Genomic DNA, 17614 nt, shown 5'->3' with positions numbered 1-17614 from the left:
TCTCTCTCTCTAGAATCTCCACCCCAACTAAGACCATCTAACTGTAAATATATACTACTACGACCTAACCCTACCAAATTATTAGAACAGGTCAAATAGGCTAAAGGATCAACTGGTATTATCAGCTTAGGTGGGTTAGGGGGAGGGGATATTCTTCAGTTGGGAAACGGGATCAACTGAAGTATTTCCACCCCAACTAAGACCAGATTCTTCAGTTGATTCAACTGTACTTTTTGAAATTAGAAATGACCATTAATTTATTCATTTTATACATATATTTGCAAACACACTAAAACTTAAATTTAGCAGACAAACCCCGAAAGTATGCCAATGTTACATTTGCGTTAACGACTTCCCGGCTCGGCGGTGTGGCGCACCGTGCTAAGCGTTAGAAATACGCACGCCACATAATCTCTGGTTACCCTGCGTGGGTTCGCAGGTGCGAATGCGGACCCCATGGGGATGGGTGAGGATTGCTGGATTCCTTGCTTCCGCAATTGTTGCAGACAAAGTTTCATTGTTTTATTTGTATATATTTGACCCGGAGATATCGGTCATTGTACTTTTGGTGAATTACCGCTCATGAACTACTACCTTCAAGGCATTCATCATCTGTTCGTGGGCATGTTCACGTAAACAAAATCTTTTATCGGTCTTGTCTTTTTCTCTCAGCTCGCTTTTCACCAGATAAGCAAGATCCATACACCCATAGAAAATCCCAGCTTCGGTTTATGGTAACATCGACGAAGTACTTTTAGTAGCCAAACCAAGCCCATAGGCGAATCGTATTGGTTCATCTAATAGAGGAGATAGTTTAAACTTAAAAGGTGTTTGAACATCTGCCTGGTCAGATGATAATTTTTTTATTGTCGCATTCAGTTTTGTATACTCCACCCTAACCCCTTTATCACCCCCACCCACTTTCATTGAACAACTGTCTGTGGGACCTTAGTATAGGGTATATACGTATTTGATACCTATCAATACAATACAATACAATTTTATTTCGATCTTTCGTCTACAACACAAATAAAAAGAACACAGACAAGGTCAACTGAAAGACCGGGAAAACGGGCAAAACCTATATAAAGGTTTATAACGAACGCTGTAACCAGCGATTGTGCCCATTCACCCATATTCACACACGTGGAACACACCAAGACAATCATACTAGAATAAATTAATGAACAGAGTACATGATCACGAGAAAATAAATTTCACGGGCAAAGCTTACTTGTAATGTTGTAAATAATTTTGATGAGTGAAAGTCGTGAAGAATACAAAAACATTTAGAAGTTATGTGACGGTTCCTGTGCCGAAATGCCAATAATAACAATTAATTGATTAGCTGCTGTTTTTTGTAAACAAACAAAACTAAAAAGTAAACAACAAACATAAAAACACGAAAACTAGTTTCGGGCGTTGCTTTGGTTCGAATTCGTAGAAATTGGAGTAAATGTTTTTATTCTTTGCAACGTCCAACATTCCGGAGCTTCCATCTTATTGTGTTGAACATCGATTGTTCCTATGAATTGTTTCTCTCGCATGAATTTACTGACCAATCCAGTGTCGGCAGCTAAGTCGATTATTTCTGTTTCCTCGAAGTCCCTTAGATTCAATCACTTGTTACAAGTAATCAACGCAATTCTTATCAAAGCAGCTCCAATGTATAAAAGCTAGTCTGTATTCAATCCTGTTTGTCCGGTTTTCCAAGTTTTAGTCCAAATATTTTTTACTCCAGTAATACCACGTCCGCACCCGACGGCGGTCTGACGGTATCTGACCAAATGACGATCTGACAAGCGAGTACGAAATTCATTCTTAGATTCATCAAAAGGGGTGCATGCCGCACATTTGTGTTTTAGGCCAGTATGGTCTTGAGCATATATCCCGTCTTTAATATTAACAAGAGAGCGATGCTCAAATCTAGGGACACGCATAACAATTCCCCAAAAATCATACGTGGTGAATGAACAGTACCTGTATCAGGGACCGGAGTACCATGGCGGTACAGGGACTGTCTTAGATATTTTAGGTCATGTGACAATGATCCATTCTTCTTGATTATATTACAACATCAATTGAAATATCTCGTGATATGAGTCAACTATGTACCGTATTACCAGATCAGGTACCGAACCACAGTCAAACATTTTACATAAAAACGTTACTAAATAACATTCGTCAACTTAACACCACCTGAATCGGGTTACAAATTTTGATACAGTGACTGTCATAGCCGTTTAGGGCTGATGGACAATTCGACTACTCGGACAACTCACCAGGTCTATCTGTAGTCGACTTGTCTCTGGTGAGTTGCAGAGACTTTTTGTCAGCCGGTTCCGTCATAAAAGTAATATTTTTCAGTCGGTTCTGTTACAAAAAGTCATATTTTTGATTAATGCTAACCGGTTCGCTGATCTCATAAAATTCCGTGAGACGGTTCTATAGAACCCGCTGAATCTTACCACTGACTGCAACTGATCTAAACTTTGCAAAGTCTGCGGTATTACGTAAGCTAGCCCATTACTATGTTCAATAAAACATAAAAGTTACATTGTAAAATCAAATAGCACCTATGTATAACCAGGTTGAGTGCCAGGCGCCAGCACATCAAAACACTATGAAAACACTTAGCAGAAATGGCAGGCCTGTGGTATTGAGCACAAACAAAAGTCATATGAAGTAGAAGCCGCAACAATAACTAAAACACGCCGTTAACCAGCAAATATTTTTTGCATTAGTAAGACCGCAACCACCATATTTCAAAACATGTTGAACGTTGTTGAGAAGATTGTAAAGCTTCCTTCTTGGCATATTTGTTGTTTCTGTGTTGACAGCAGAACTGTAACAAAAGAGCAACAAGTTGAGCATAAACATGGCAGCTTTTGACTGCAAAAAATTATGTTATGCATGTTAAAAATCATTGGTGATGCTTCTTCCTTAGCATATTTCTGTTGTTTCCAGCAAAACTGTATTAAAAAAGCAAAAAGAGCATAAACATGAAAGTTTGAGAATAAAAGGATGTACGTTAGGTCAGACGTTAATTTTACTGCAGGTAAATAAAAAGATATACGTTAGGTTAGACGTTAATTTTACTGCAGGTAATGGCATCGGTAAATGAATTGACTTAATTTCACTGTCAAACATTTGATATGCTCAGCACTTACACTTGACTGCTGCACGTGTTGAATTTTTGTAAAGTTTGTAATGCTTCTTTCTTTGCATATTTATGCATTTGTGATGTTACCAGAAAAAATGTAACAAAACAGCAAAAAATGAGAACAAGTATCGCAGTTGTAGGCTACAGACATGCTCATTACTGCATTACATTAATGAAGAAAAATAAATAATATTTGAATTTCTCTGCAGACGCACAAGACTGACTAAAAGTAAATAAATTCGGTAAGCTATGGTATAATTGCAAAAGTTCAGACAAAATAGACTATTCTTATTTTCACTGATAACTCTACTTTAGGTAGGTATCGTACCGTCCCCAAAAAAAATTTCCATTCCAACTAACGGTGGTACAGGTGGCACGGGGGGTCCCTATAAAAAAACTTTTAATTCCAACTTCCGCTAAAGCGGTACGGTACATCCGAGTCACTGCTGTAATAAAACCAGTAATCGAGGAGAAAAGCGATTTCTTCAAAACGTGTTGACGGAGACAAATAATAACATTAACAACAAAATTTTGAAACGATCGTTATGTCCACTACGTGTCCAATATCAACATAATATTGAAACGATCCTTATGTCCATTTCGTGTCCAATAACTGTCAACTCTTTTATATTGCCTTTACGAGACGAATAAACATACATACATACTTCCCATAAAAATATACTTCTCCAACTTACCAAGTCTTATTTTGCACATTTTTTATCTCTGTTTTTATGCTCAAAATTACAGATTGTTGAAACAATTATTCATTCTATTTTGATACATTAATTGAAGTAAATGCATTTTAGGTCTTTCTAATTTGCACAAGTCGTTAATCTCGACTTTGTCGATAATAGTGATTGATGCCTAGAGCTACAATTTGGAAGTAATGAACCTTTCCCCGAGCATCGACTTCTTTGTTTATTTCGTGACATTGGCCAATCAGCAAGATGCAAAAAGTGACGTAACAATGCTTCCTTTTCACATCCGCCCAGACACTTTTCTCACTCAGACAGGTTTTCAAGCATGATCGTAAACATTACCTCGTTTTCGCGTTTTTTAACTCTATTCGTTAGTTTTCAGTTGTGTTTCGGAAACTTAAGTATGAATCAGATAATTCAACGATCACTCTGTTTTCCTAGGAGTTTTAATTTGATTGCAGTAATAAAAAATTAGCGTAGAAATAGTTGTGATAGACTAGTCACTAGGCTAAAATTCTTCACCGGTACTTTCAAAAAACAGATTGTTGTAAGCGATGAATCACAATGATGGTTTGAAACACATACCCCATTTTACAGGCGCCAACTCGCAAAATCACTTTTAAAATAGCCCCGAAAATTTTGCAATGGTAGAGTATGGGAAGAATTTTTCGGGGGTCGAAGGTCGAGGAAAGACCCATTGTTTGTAAGCCTTCGTGCTTCGTGGCGGCAAGTTTAATTGAATGGTGAAAATTTTGAATCGTTTTTCATCCGCGCTATCATGAGAATATGACAAAGAAAGGTAATTCCGCAGAGCAGCATTTCTGTGAGAATAACAGTGTAAATAGGATTTTCTTCGACAAGCTATAACCTCGAATGAATCTCAATCTGTTGCAGGGAATAAAAACCATTGTTATTAGAGTCGACACGGACGAAAGAGTCGAGATTGTTGACATTGCCGAATTGTGCAAATTAGAAACACCGGTTTTGCAATACTTTCGGCAATACATTCAATCGTGGAAACACTGATCATTAATTCAAACGTGGCATAGGTATGCCTATTTTGTCAAAAGTTCAAAAGAAAACGTCATAAAGTAAACCCCAGTTTTTTTGCTCCGAATACACATAGCTCTGTGGTTTATCCATCACAGAATTCCAGCACGTTTGAGAAAAGGTGTTTGTATACGTACATTTACAAAATCCATCAATGTTAGTACACACATTGCAATGACTGGATGATCGAAGCATTTCGCATTTTCTATTATCTATTCTAGAGATCCTCTCGATATGTGGGTCTACCGTTTTGCCTTTTTGCGACATTTATTTGTTTAGTGCACGGTACTTAATGGAAGTTTGACAGCCTTTAGTTAGCAGGGGAACTCGTTTTCAATGCCAGATCAAACAATTTGCGTGAAAGATAAAGCTCAGTGCGGTTGTTCTGTGCGGCGTGGTTCAAGAGATATTTTGACGGATTTCTAATTACAAGTAAGGGGAAGCGTATTCAGGAAACTAGATAGCCTACTATTTTCCTGCAACCAGTTATGCTAGGGTATATCTTGAGCGTCACTCACGTCAAAAGTTACAATTGTCGCGTATATACATGTAGATTTTAATATGATGATAAAGACTCGCAGGTTCTCAACAGTTGGCATTTTCCTGAAAAATAATAACAATTTTCATACCGACATATCTGTCTATAGTCAGTAAAAATGCTTTTCAGAATGGAGTGTATAGGTATAGCTAGTATATATTGCAGAATATGTTAGTCAAATAGGTATCACAGAAATAATCGTTTAATAAAATTATCGTTGAATATGAAAATGCATTGGCTTTCACGACAAAATTTGATGGTAAATCATCGAACGCGACTTCCTTTATAATGCCAGTAATGAAAATATGTTTCAATTATTTTGAACGCCATATCATATTAAACGTATTTTTGTGATCTATATTAACCATTCAAATACGTACTCGGCGTACGTTGCCACCGATGTTTGAACTATCGAGATATTGTTTGCAAAGACAATGGATTTAATTTGATTGAATAAACGGGTTTTATATTTTCTAGGTTGGTTTTATCCGTTACGAAATTGTCTGTAATAAGTAACAAAGACAAAACAAATAGTTCAAAGACGTATTGCCGGAGCAGCCTTTTTGACTGAAATTTACTATTTTTCATATATATATATATATATTCAATGCCATTAGCATTGATGAGCGCAAACGCGTAGATCTAAGATTCTAATCAGACGTGGAATTAAGGCAATATCAAGGTTATTTGAAAATCGATGACGTCACACCGGTGACGTCAATGGTTTAATAGACAGTAAACATAGATTTAGGCTTATTTAGGTCTCTAAAAATCGGGGGCCTACGCTTGCTATCTTTTCGATAATCTTAGATATAATAAAAAGCGCAGAGGAACGGTCAGTACGAGGCACTTACTATGCACATTAGGCGCTAGAAATAGACAATCAAATATTTTATAAATTCAAATCAGTCCGATAAGTATTGTGACATGCAGCTAATAATTATTGTTACAATAATAATATAATTTTAAAGATTTATAAAAATAATCAACGACAACGACTTCTTCCTACGACGAAATCATGAACAGCGATTCAGAAAAGCAGAGAATACAAGAATCAGAAATCAAATTATACAAGAGAAGATGGTTGATACTTGCACTGTTTTCATCTTACTCCGCGACAAATGCTTTTCAATGGATTCACTACAGCATAATCAGCAATATTATAACAAGGTAAAGTATAACCTAATTAGACACTAGAAATATTGATACCCTCATCTGAAATGTAATGAAATCTTTGAAAGATCCCATTCCTCTATGAGTATTTACTCCCTACGCCTACGCAGTGGTAGGCTGTTTGTCAAAGACTTGCCCGTAAAGAATATGTTTTACAGAACTGCAGAATGGACACGCTGTCACGTTTGAAGTGAGACGACCTCGTATAAGAATCTATACAAAGATTCACATACCAACTCAATTTCATATGGGTTTTAGATTCTACAACGTTACAACCACTACAACAGACTGGTTGTCAATGGTTTATATGCTTGGATACATTCCTCTGATATTTCCAGCAACTTGGCTCCTGGATAAGAAAGGCGTTCGTATCATTGCTATTTTGGGATCGTCTTTTAATGCACTCGGGGCTTTAGTGAAAATAGCATCAGCGGCACCAAATCTTTTTGCAGTTACAATGACGGGGCAAGTAATTTGCTCAATTGCTCAGGTTGGCAACGTTTTTATTTATCGCCGTTTATCGCTGTTCTAACCATGGCAGTCAATGTCTTTAGATGTAGCTAAAAATCCCTTAAAAACTTAAAATTGAAACTGCTGTTTCGATCAAAACCAGATGTTATTTGATTAATCTGAATGTAGAATGCGAGGCAATAGACATGTGGAATTTGACATTTAATACATATCGTTGGCGAAAAAATTGCAACAGATATTGAACATTGGCGTTTTTGATACTTTACCCCAGGTATTCATCTTGGGTATGCCCTCTAAAATTGCAGCAACATGGTTTGGACCAAATGAAGTTTCAACAGCCTGCGCGATAGCTGTGTTTGGAAACCAGGTGGGCTTTATTTATCCACGTAGGGTTATAATAACATGCCAGTCACGAAGAGTTCTAAGTTGATAGTCTCTGATTGTAGTTTGTTTATGTTTTGTCTGACATGCAAGGGGATATATCTGATTCTGAACTAGATCTATTTTTGTGCCGGAAATGTCAGTTTACTGTATTCAATTTCATATTGTTGTAAATAGGTAGAAGGAAGGGGATTCCAGTAAAATAAATTCTCAAAAACACTTCTAACATGGAGATTTCGTGAAAATGTGTGAATCTCTGATACAGCGAATGCAATCAGTATAGTAAGAGGGAAACACCAAAATATGTTTCATTTTTGCGCAAGTCACAATTGCGAACGATGTCCAGCAAGAGTAAATACTTTATAATAATGCCAAGAATAAATCCTATTGTTCAGTTCGCAATAGCGCAGAACTCTTCGTTACAAAACGCTTCGTTAACATTCAATAACTGTATGCATATACTCTCATCATATTGAATAATACAATGAAAATATATTTATTCACAGGTAGGGGTTGCGCTTGGTTTCTTGTTGCCACCGATAATAGTCCCGGATGTTGATGACGTAGAAGTTATTGCTGTTTCACTAAGATACATGTTTATCGGCACTGCGGCAATCACCACAGCCTTGGCTATTACTGTTATCTTTGGTAAGATTACAAAACAAAAATCAGCTGTGATAATGCGAATGGTTATATGGTTGATTGGATGAGTTTAATGCCCAATGGGTGTTTAACCGACACTTGCCTCTGGAAATATATCTTATACTTCACCTTGTCATATTTTGAAGCGCATTTCGAAAATGTTTTTCGGGTTGACTCTTACAATTGGTAAAACATGTTCATTGCGCTTTCATTTTGTTTCAAAATATGTATGCCATTTAAAAGTCTATCGTAGCTATTTAGCGACTGGTTAATTGTCGCTGCGTCTAAACTAAAAATCTCCAGAAGACAAACGTGCCATTGAATTATTTGGCTAGGAAAACACGAAATGCTTGACAAACTGTCTGCCAGAAAAAGTTTTGAAGCGGCTGCAAAAACGTTAATTGTTGCATTATCGATAACTTCAACATTGTCGCGAAAATAAATAATAAATTCGATTTCTAGGGAAACTATACATACGTAAATAAATGAAGTTCACATTCTTAAGAACTGGAACTAATGAACGAAAATGTTTACTCAGAGGCTTAGAAGCGTGTTTTGTTTAATGTGTTGTCATCGCATGCCACGGATGTTGGTTGGTTGGCAAGCCTACGTGCATCAAAAATTAGATAAGCTACGCTAAACTATAATATCAACTCATATTTCATCATTGCATAACTCACAAGTTTTTTTTTTACCTCTGAAGGGTTGTCTGGCCAAAGTCTTGTTATAAGAGGTCATGTACATATTTTGCAATATATATATAAACTGAGGTGTAACGACGAAATTTTAGTTTTCAGTGCAAAACCTCCCCTGCCTCCTAGTCAAGCACAATTACAGTTTCTGCAACATCATGAAGAACAAACAATGTCGTACTCCGAGTCTATTAAAGAACTCGTTTCAAGTGTTTCTGTAGTGTTTCTTATAGTTTCATATGGTAAGTCTTTCATATTATCAATAATCACATTAGGATATTAAATCATTTTTTTTAATCATTTATTCAACTTCCTTCGTGCTTAAAAGCACTATTGGGCAATTACAGAGATATCGTTATAATTAAGATATCCAGATAGCGTTCCATACCCTAACCCATTTTTAAAAAGATATATATATGTGATTGGTATTATATTAGATACAGTTTCCCTTTGATCGAATGGCTCCATATTTTTGAGGACAAGACTTTTAACTTCTTCTCTACATTGTGGGATAATAACTGAAAAAAAAAACTCTTTGTTAATAAGATCTAATAAATCTCACGCACAGGGGCGGCGCGTCAATAGGGCCAACCGGGGCAACGCCCCGGTTGTTTTTTCGGTATAATAAAAAATATTCGAAAAATACCTCAATATCGGTTGCACAGACTGTCTACACTAGCCATATTCTCCCGACATGGTTCATTTTTCGCTCGCAAAGCCTTCGCCGAACGTCGACGGGGCGACGCCGATTTTGCCCCGATTGCTCATTGTATATCGTATTCTCTCTTTTATCTTCCACTCGCCGCGTTTGTCTCGTTTGTTTTCTGTTTCTTTTACTAAATCATCGGGGCCGATCGGGGCTAGCCCCGAAATTATGACGACACCATGCCGACGTTTCTTACAACAACGTGTTGACATATTCACGCATTCCTTCTCGTTCGTTGGTTGCTTGAAGAGTTGATAGTTTCCTCGCCTTCGTTTTTGTCGCTTGTTTCGCTATTTGAATCAGTTAGAGACCTTTAGTGCATTTGCTTTCGATTTTCCACATTCCTTTTGAGCCCCTCACTTCTTTCCGGCTTCGCATTTCTTAGCCTTAGACCTCATAATGAATAAGGTTGATGCACTACTTCGCACTCCCCGTAGATGGGGGTGACTTGGTCCCGCAGTAGCTTGCCCCGGTTGTCAAAATGACCACGCGCCGCCACTGCTCGCGCACATAGTTTATTACGTTAAATACTAATTAATCTGCACTCCTACTCGGCGAAAAACAGTTTTCAATTGTGTTTGTCAATTTTCCTGTCTTTAAAGCGTGATGAAATTGTACAAACAACTATCACAAATATTCATATTTCCAGGTGTGAATACTGGATCATTTTATGCTATTTCAACATTATTAAATCAGGAGATTCTCACATACTTTCCGGTAAGAATATAATTTATACTATCGTATAAACGCAAAATTTCATACTATTTGAAACTTATTTTAATTTTCACATGATTTTTCTTATTAAGGATTAAGGCTATTTTCAATTTCCATTTACTAAAAATCCCCACAGCTTTATCTCAACTGCAGCAAATTTCAGTTCATATTGTGGTGAAATTGGGTTCGTGAGCGATTCGTGATACAGTATTTGAAACTGAGTGCTGGATCATGAACTGCAGTTTCGTTTGGCGTATCTATGATAAGTAGAATCTCCTAAATCGCGATTCATGAGTAATCCGAGTCTAGAGAAGAGTCAATCACTGAGTGTAGTCACACTGGCTGTTAATTGATTACAAGTCTGATTCATTCCATTTAGATTTTAGATGACTGGCTATTACTTACTTGTTTTCTTGTTTCCTGTGAAATTCTATCACTTTTTCACCGTTACAGATCTTAGTATTTGAAATAGAAGAATTTATTCCCATATTTCCATGTGTTTAATTCTGTCCATTTTGCATTTATTTCAATAGGACAGCATAAAGGAAGCAGGCGAAATTGGTCTTACTATGGTTCTTGCAGGTATTGGTGGAGCAATATTATGTGGAGTTATACTCGATAAAACAAGAGCGTACAAGTAAATTTTTATCAGAAAATCTGATTTTATTATTCACGATAAAATTAAAAATTATCTGAAAGATAGCAATCGCTGTGTGACTGGATGACATAACGTTTTAAGACAATGAGGGCTTTGGACTTTGGTAACGCCATATTCACTTTCAATCGGTGAAGGTGTCCTGATATTTTGGAATTGTCGTTTGTAATCATGGTGCATAAATTTCAATAAAAAGCCTCAATTTTATATGAAGAAATAAAATGATTCAAATGTAAGTTTGAGTAATTTGGATCTCAATGTAAAACGTGATATTTATACTTAAATTTTTCATGTGTAAAAATAAAACGATAAGAATTATATAAAACACAATCCCCAATGAGTCAATTCATTTTTCACTGAAACCAGTCTCTCCTTTTTATGATTATCATGCAAACTGTCCAAAGTTGGCATGAATTTAAATATAAATCGTTTACACTGGTTGGCAGCGGGTTGTCGAACAACAGCACGAAATATTATTGAATTGATTTCAGATTAACAACGACAATTGTTTACATCATGACAACAATATTTATGATAATTTACACAAGTACTTTGTCAATTGGAATGTTGTGGATTGTTTACGTAGCCGGTGCCGGACTTGGGTAAGTCATTTGTGAAACTGTCGATTCTGAGCTCAAATAGAATAAACGAAAGTGTGTTGGGCAGGTGAAAAAAGCCATGCGCGCAAGGCGAGAAAGGATGCTTTGTGAAAGTCCTAAAGCTTGGCACTGCAAGTCAATCCTCAGAGTTTAAAAATGTTCGAATATAAAGAAAGTGGTGCTCGGCTACCACTGATCCTTTCAACGTAATAGCCTTTATATTTTAATACTAATTTTACTGCACTATAGTAATTGTTTATATTTTTGGCTTTTTCAGATTTTTCATGACGGGATATTTGCCGATAGGTTATGAATTTGCCGCTGAAATTACCCATCCTGTATCCGAGGGTAGTTCATCAGGCTTATTAACCGCCTCAGCTCAGGTGAATATTTTGGAGCACTAAAGGTTTGAAAATGCAATGTGGCATTAACTCCTAACATAACGTTATACTATATGATGCCACATTTTGTTTCCTAGCGTCATATTTTGTTAATTTCAGATCCAAGTTTTTTTTTGGATTATTGTAAATATTCTAGTGTTAGTGTTAAAATAAAATCCAGATGTCGGCATAAAATTATTGTGACCCCGTTGATATTTTGAAATAGATACCATTACTAAAAACAACAAAGTCACTGGAACGTTTGACTAATCTCTTCCTCAGTATTCAATTGCAGGATCTCAATCATCCTTAACGATAGTGGCTTTTATACTAGCTAGGGTTATAAGTAGGCTTACCATACGTCCCGCTTTAGGCGGGACAGTCCCGCTTTTCAGCGTTTTGTCCCGCCGTCCCGATAAGTCAGCCAAAAGTCCCGCTTTTCCAGCATAATACTCAAACATGTTCTCGTTACTGTTGTTTCTGTGTAGCGCAGCGCTAGCCTACTTACTGAAGGTGAATGCGTTCGTTGTCCGCTGATTCCCATTGATGGCAGACATATCGTATGTAAAACCAATACTAATTAGTCTAAATTCGAAATATTTGTACCGGTATCGTTAACGTCAATTCCTTCCTATTTTTCAAACTGAACCCGATATTTGGACAGAGAATATGCGCATGAAATTTCGATAACAATATGGTCAGTAAAGACAGCCGAGACAGCTTTAAATGTAGGAATGTAGGCCTATGTAGTAAAATCGGAAAATGTGAAGTTATAAAATCACAGCTGGGGTCGTTGTCTTTCGAGGCGTCCCGATTTGAAGTCACAAAAATATGGTAACCCTAGTTATAAGCAATATAACTTTTCACCTGAATTTATTACCTTCAAGAGGTTTGAATTTATTGATATCATAACACGACAAGGTGATCTTAACATGTTCCTTGTCAAATATATTCCAGGTTTTGGGGATAGTATTCACGGTGTCAATGGGACATATCATACCCATCGGTGGAGTTTTAGCAGCAAATATATTTTTATCAGTCATGCTGGGCGCTGGCACATTTTTGACAGGTATAGTTTTGAGTTTCTGTGGTGCATGGGAGAGCAACGAATCCTATAATACAACTATTTTAAACCGTTTTGGAGGGCCCAATCTGAATACATCGATATGCACATTTATAATCTTTCTTTTAAATATTGTCATCAACAATATTTTTTGTTTTGTGAATTCGCTTACCTCAATCGATATTATACTCTTGTTACAATTATAATTGGTTTGCAAGAGCAAATAATCTGTATTACTGCGCCAGTATCAAAGCCTTGTAGTCCGAACCAGGACTCGAATCTGCCGCGTGGTTTGTCACACTGTGATTATATACTGTATACAATAAATAAAAACTATAAAATGCGCACATTGACTTCAAAGTATATCCGCATAAAATTCATTTAAACTTCATATTGTTTTAGTGCTTATTAAATCAAATCTCAAGCGACAGAATGCCAATGCTCGAAGTGTCACACTTGAAGATAACAAAGAAGGTCCAAGTCCTGGAACGAAATTTTGATATCAGAATTGTTTTCAATGCATGTTTTTTTAAGAGATTATTGGACTCGAAGTGTATCTATGAATAGTTTGATTTTGAATTTTCATTACTTGAATATAGAATCAGTCATCAAGAAGCGATTAATTTTCTTTGGGGCGGATATTTCAACCTGAATTTGGCTGGGTTTTGCTATTCACAAGCACGCATTAATATTACATTAGGTACAATTGTTTACAAATTGACATTTGGTACAATAGTCAGGAATAGTGTCATATTGATTATTTGATCCTCCTGCCAAGAATATATTGGAGCATTGCTGCCTTGCTTCATTTTGTGTAAAAAACATGGAATTGTTCTGCTTAGTTCACGGGATGCACATGGGAAGTAGACAATTACAAGTTACCCATTTAAAAGTAAGGATTTATGTCAACAAACAATATCGGAGCATCAAGGAAAGAGTGTAAACTATATCGTCATAATAGTCTATGAAAGTTTCTTTTTCAAGTTGTATGTCGAATATCAGAAGATTTATGTATAGTTTGGTCCATTTCAAAAAAACCAACAGGCTGGTATCGACGCGCTGATTTTTCGAATATATTATAGATTATTAGGGCAGCTTCCATTATCCGATAACATATACAGAGTACACAAAACTATGGATTTACTAGAAATAGTTTTTTTAATTTCTTTGTTTCCCGTTGTCTTTGTAAATAAATGATGTAATGCAGACCGCAATAAGTATTATTTTGTCTAACAAATTACATTTCATGACACCTTGACATTGTTGTCGATTATTATAGTAAATCAGATTCGGATAGGATAGGATTTACATCTTTATCCAGGTGAAGAGGAGATTCAATAGGACTACTTAATCATATGGCGATGGTGGAGGTGCCGTAACAGACTTGCGGTTACGTGAACCATACTATGACGATGAGGAGTTCAGCAATCCATTCGCACACAATCATCCCCACGAGATTTCAACCTGCGAACCCACGCTAGGTACTCAGAGGTGCGGTGGCGATGCACCACACCGCCGAGCCGGATATAAAGTTTAACAACCTACCACAATGACCTAGGAAATAGATTTATAAGACTTAATGGAAGTGTTGAGATGACCAGGAGCTATTTGAAATTTTTGCTTTCGTGGTCATTTGTGTATTGTGGAATTGTTTCATATATCGGTTTTATCGAATCCGGATACACTTGAAAAACTACGACCATTGCAGGTTACGAAGAGACCGTTAGAATATTGGTAAAGTTCACTTGTGTTTTTTTTCATACCTGTCTCGGCGCTGTGTATTTTGAGAGTAATCTCCAGCAGTGGCGTAGCATCCACCCCCGCGGTCGCGGGATGGGCCCACAGCGCAAAGAGGACCAAACGGTTAGAATTTAGAAATTCAAGTCGCAAACCAAAAGCTACAGTGCAAACCAAGTAATGCACATCTTATAACTTTGGTATTAGTTCTGCTTAAATCGTTTTGTTACGTAACAATGCCAGGGAGTCGTCGATTTTCGGCGTCTTGTGGTTTGATTGCACCGGCAAAATTACGAAGGCTGTCAGAATGATGTCAAAAGCAAAACCTCTCAGTGGCGCACAGAAACGCAGAAAAAAGGCAGAAGAAGAAAAGCGTATGAAAAAAAATTAAAGTAACCAAGATAAACAGCAATTTTTAGGTTACCATTGCCTTTTTATAGCGACATGTTATGCTTTTTAACGAAATAAAAAAAGGCGTTGTTTTAGCTTATGTCCGAGAGTTTTTAGGGTCATTTCCACAAAATATTTTTGCGGGGGGGCCCACGAGAGTCTTGCTGCGCCACTAATCTCCAGTAGTTGATTCGTAAACTTACCTGAACTTGGCTAACTCGCGAACTATTTGTATATGTTGGGTACAATCAGTGTGTTTTTTTTTATAATACCTATTCTTGAATTGAATATCATTCGCTCGTCATCCTCCTGAAAGCGGGGCTTGCAGTCACCGTTATAATCAATGTCTTTCAATATGGGGCAGTCTCTCGAAAGCGGGGCCTATAGTCAAAGTTATTATTAACGTCTTGTAATATGGGGGCTTTTTGGAAATAGGTAAACTGTGCTGTACCATTGAGGTGTATATAGCCTCACGAGAAGCCGAAATCTGTACAGGAAATCAGTGTAGATAAGCATGTGCGGTGCAGGATTGCCAGATTTAGCTAACTTCGGAAACGCTTCGCTATTAAAAATACTCGTTCAACTACTATTGACTTTTTATACTACTGTTGGGTTACTTTTTGCCCTTTGTAAAACATGATATATTGAATATTATTTTATCAATTCGTACAGCTTTTCGCTAAAATCGCCCATTGTTTTTGTCAGCGGGACGTGTTATGTAGGCGTAAACACTTTTAAGTTGGTGTTTATTCTCCCCGAATCACAAAATTGTTTTCATGACAACGATAATAATTACTTTCTTTTTGTACTCGCCCAGAATCGTAAATTCGCTGAGAGTTATTATACAATAATCGGAGGCGAGTTGCTTAATAAGTCAAATAAAAAAGTGAATCGGCCACGCAAATTTTTTATTGAAAAGCAGCAATATAAAATAATAAATATGGAACCGCAAACAATTTGTTGTAGTAGACCCGCGACAGATTAAAAACGCTTCTCTAGACATTGTGAATCGCAAAATTTCGTCTGCCTAGGGTACACATAAGTTTGGGCGGCGTTGACAATCATAATGTCACTAGAATCAAATTCGCACAGTTAATTGTGTGCCGATTTTGCCTTTTTATCCATTACTTCAAATTGCCGTCAGTAATTTTCGTGTTACTATTATACGATTCATATTACAAGGTGGGAAACGCGACTTTTTCCTGAGTCGTGGTGATATATAAGATAATTAATTAATAAATTCAACTAATTTTTACTGTACTAAAATAATTTTTACTGCATGAGATTTTATAGCAGACTTGGGATTTGTCTAACGGTTTCATCTTGAAAATAATCTGAGTGGCAGCATTGCGATAGAGCGGAGTCATTGTTGCAAGTACAGCTCAGATTTGTCGAATTCGCAAAATGGCAAAAATACGGATCAAAATTAGATATAACCGAGAAGTTTACAACACATTTTTATGTCCGCGGATTGCCGTGGTATTTTAGGGTAGTGAAGCATTTATTTTGTCGACGCAACGGCAGGTTAAATTTAAGACAAGTAAATTAGAATAAAGCAAGACAATTTAAATATGGCCGTATCGGTCATGGATTGATTACTTTGCACAACAGAAAAATCCTTCCGCGGGGATTTCGAGGCGACAAATATGTATTTTTGATTTACTGATATATACTTTATATGTGTTTAATTGTACTATATGGGATTTTTATTACAGATCTTGAGATTTTTCTAACGGCGACAACGAATTCGTAAGATCACAAAAAAGTTATTAAACTTAATACAATCAGGCATGTTTATCTCATATTTTTACGTCAACAGATTGAGCGGTATTTTAGACTAGTAATGTTTAAATTTTGACGAAAGAAGACGCAACCGCGAGTTACGTTGGACACAATTATATCAATATAGAAGAAAGTTTTATAGATTCTGGTAGCTGTCCTGAATTGAATATTTTACGCGACAGAAAAGTCGGTATACACTGAAAATCTGTCTTCTTACGAGAGCTTAATCGCGGAGACTGTTTCGGGAGGAAATAGAAATTTCCCATTTTGACCAGCACCCTGCTTTTCGAAAATTCTGGTCGCGCGCCTGGCTGACTGGGTACCTCAGTGAAGCCAACATTTTGATCATTTCAGCGTTCGCTACATGTATCCCTAACAAAAATGATGGAATAAATTTTCTTTTTTTTGTATTGACGCGTTCACATCTTTTCGGGCTACAAAACTAATCGTGAGTGGCCTTCAAACCTATTAATTAAGTCGTGCAAAGACAGGTCGAAGGTAGAGATGCCGTATGCCGAAAGCCCGCGTTAGCTAAGTTCCTTGCACGTTATTTTATAAAATAAATCTGTTTTACATCCTCTTACTATTCGAATCAGGTAGTTGACTATGCAAACCAAACACATAAAAATGTTTGGCACGCGAAGGTGCTCATCATTCATAAAATGGCACGCTGAGTTCAAAAGGTTGCCGACCCCTGCCCTATGGTTTTCGGTGAAGTGATGACAAATATTCTTACGTGTCCCTATATTTGAGCATAGCTCTCTTGTTTGAGAGATTATA

General features: G+C 36.8%; 1 protein-coding gene and 1 long non-coding RNA gene across 2 annotated transcripts; one reads left to right on the top strand and one right to left on the bottom strand.

Moving 5' to 3' along the window:
• Nucleotides 1–984: 984 nt before the first annotated feature.
• On the bottom strand, nt 985–3340 carry LOC144427281 (uncharacterized). Its single transcript, XR_013477851.1, has 2 exons — nt 3171–3340; nt 985–2845 (listed from the first exon to the last, which is right to left on the bottom strand). It is a non-coding gene; the product is annotated as an uncharacterized LOC144427281 (long non-coding RNA).
• Nucleotides 3341–6394: 3054 nt separating this feature from the next.
• On the top strand, nt 6395–13540 carry LOC120339187 (choline/ethanolamine transporter flvcr2a-like). The gene is made up of 11 exons (XM_039407271.2): nt 6395–6619; nt 6881–7112; nt 7365–7460; nt 7981–8122; nt 8907–9050; nt 10164–10231; nt 10762–10865; nt 11375–11485; nt 11760–11865; nt 12820–12931; nt 13328–13540. The coding sequence occupies exons 1-11, from the start codon at nt 6468–6470 to the stop codon at nt 13423–13425; spliced, it is 1365 nt and encodes a 454-aa protein (XP_039263205.1). The 5' UTR covers nt 6395–6467; the 3' UTR covers nt 13426–13540.
• Nucleotides 13541–17614: the final 4074 nt, after the last annotated feature.

This window comes from Styela clava, chromosome 9, assembly GCF_964204865.1.
Source record: "Styela clava chromosome 9, kaStyClav1.hap1.2, whole genome shotgun sequence".
In the NCBI taxonomy this organism is placed as follows: Eukaryota; Metazoa; Chordata; class Ascidiacea; order Stolidobranchia; family Styelidae; genus Styela; species Styela clava.
Note: the sequence above shows the minus strand (reverse complement) of the source record. Positions and strands in the feature narration are given on the sequence as shown.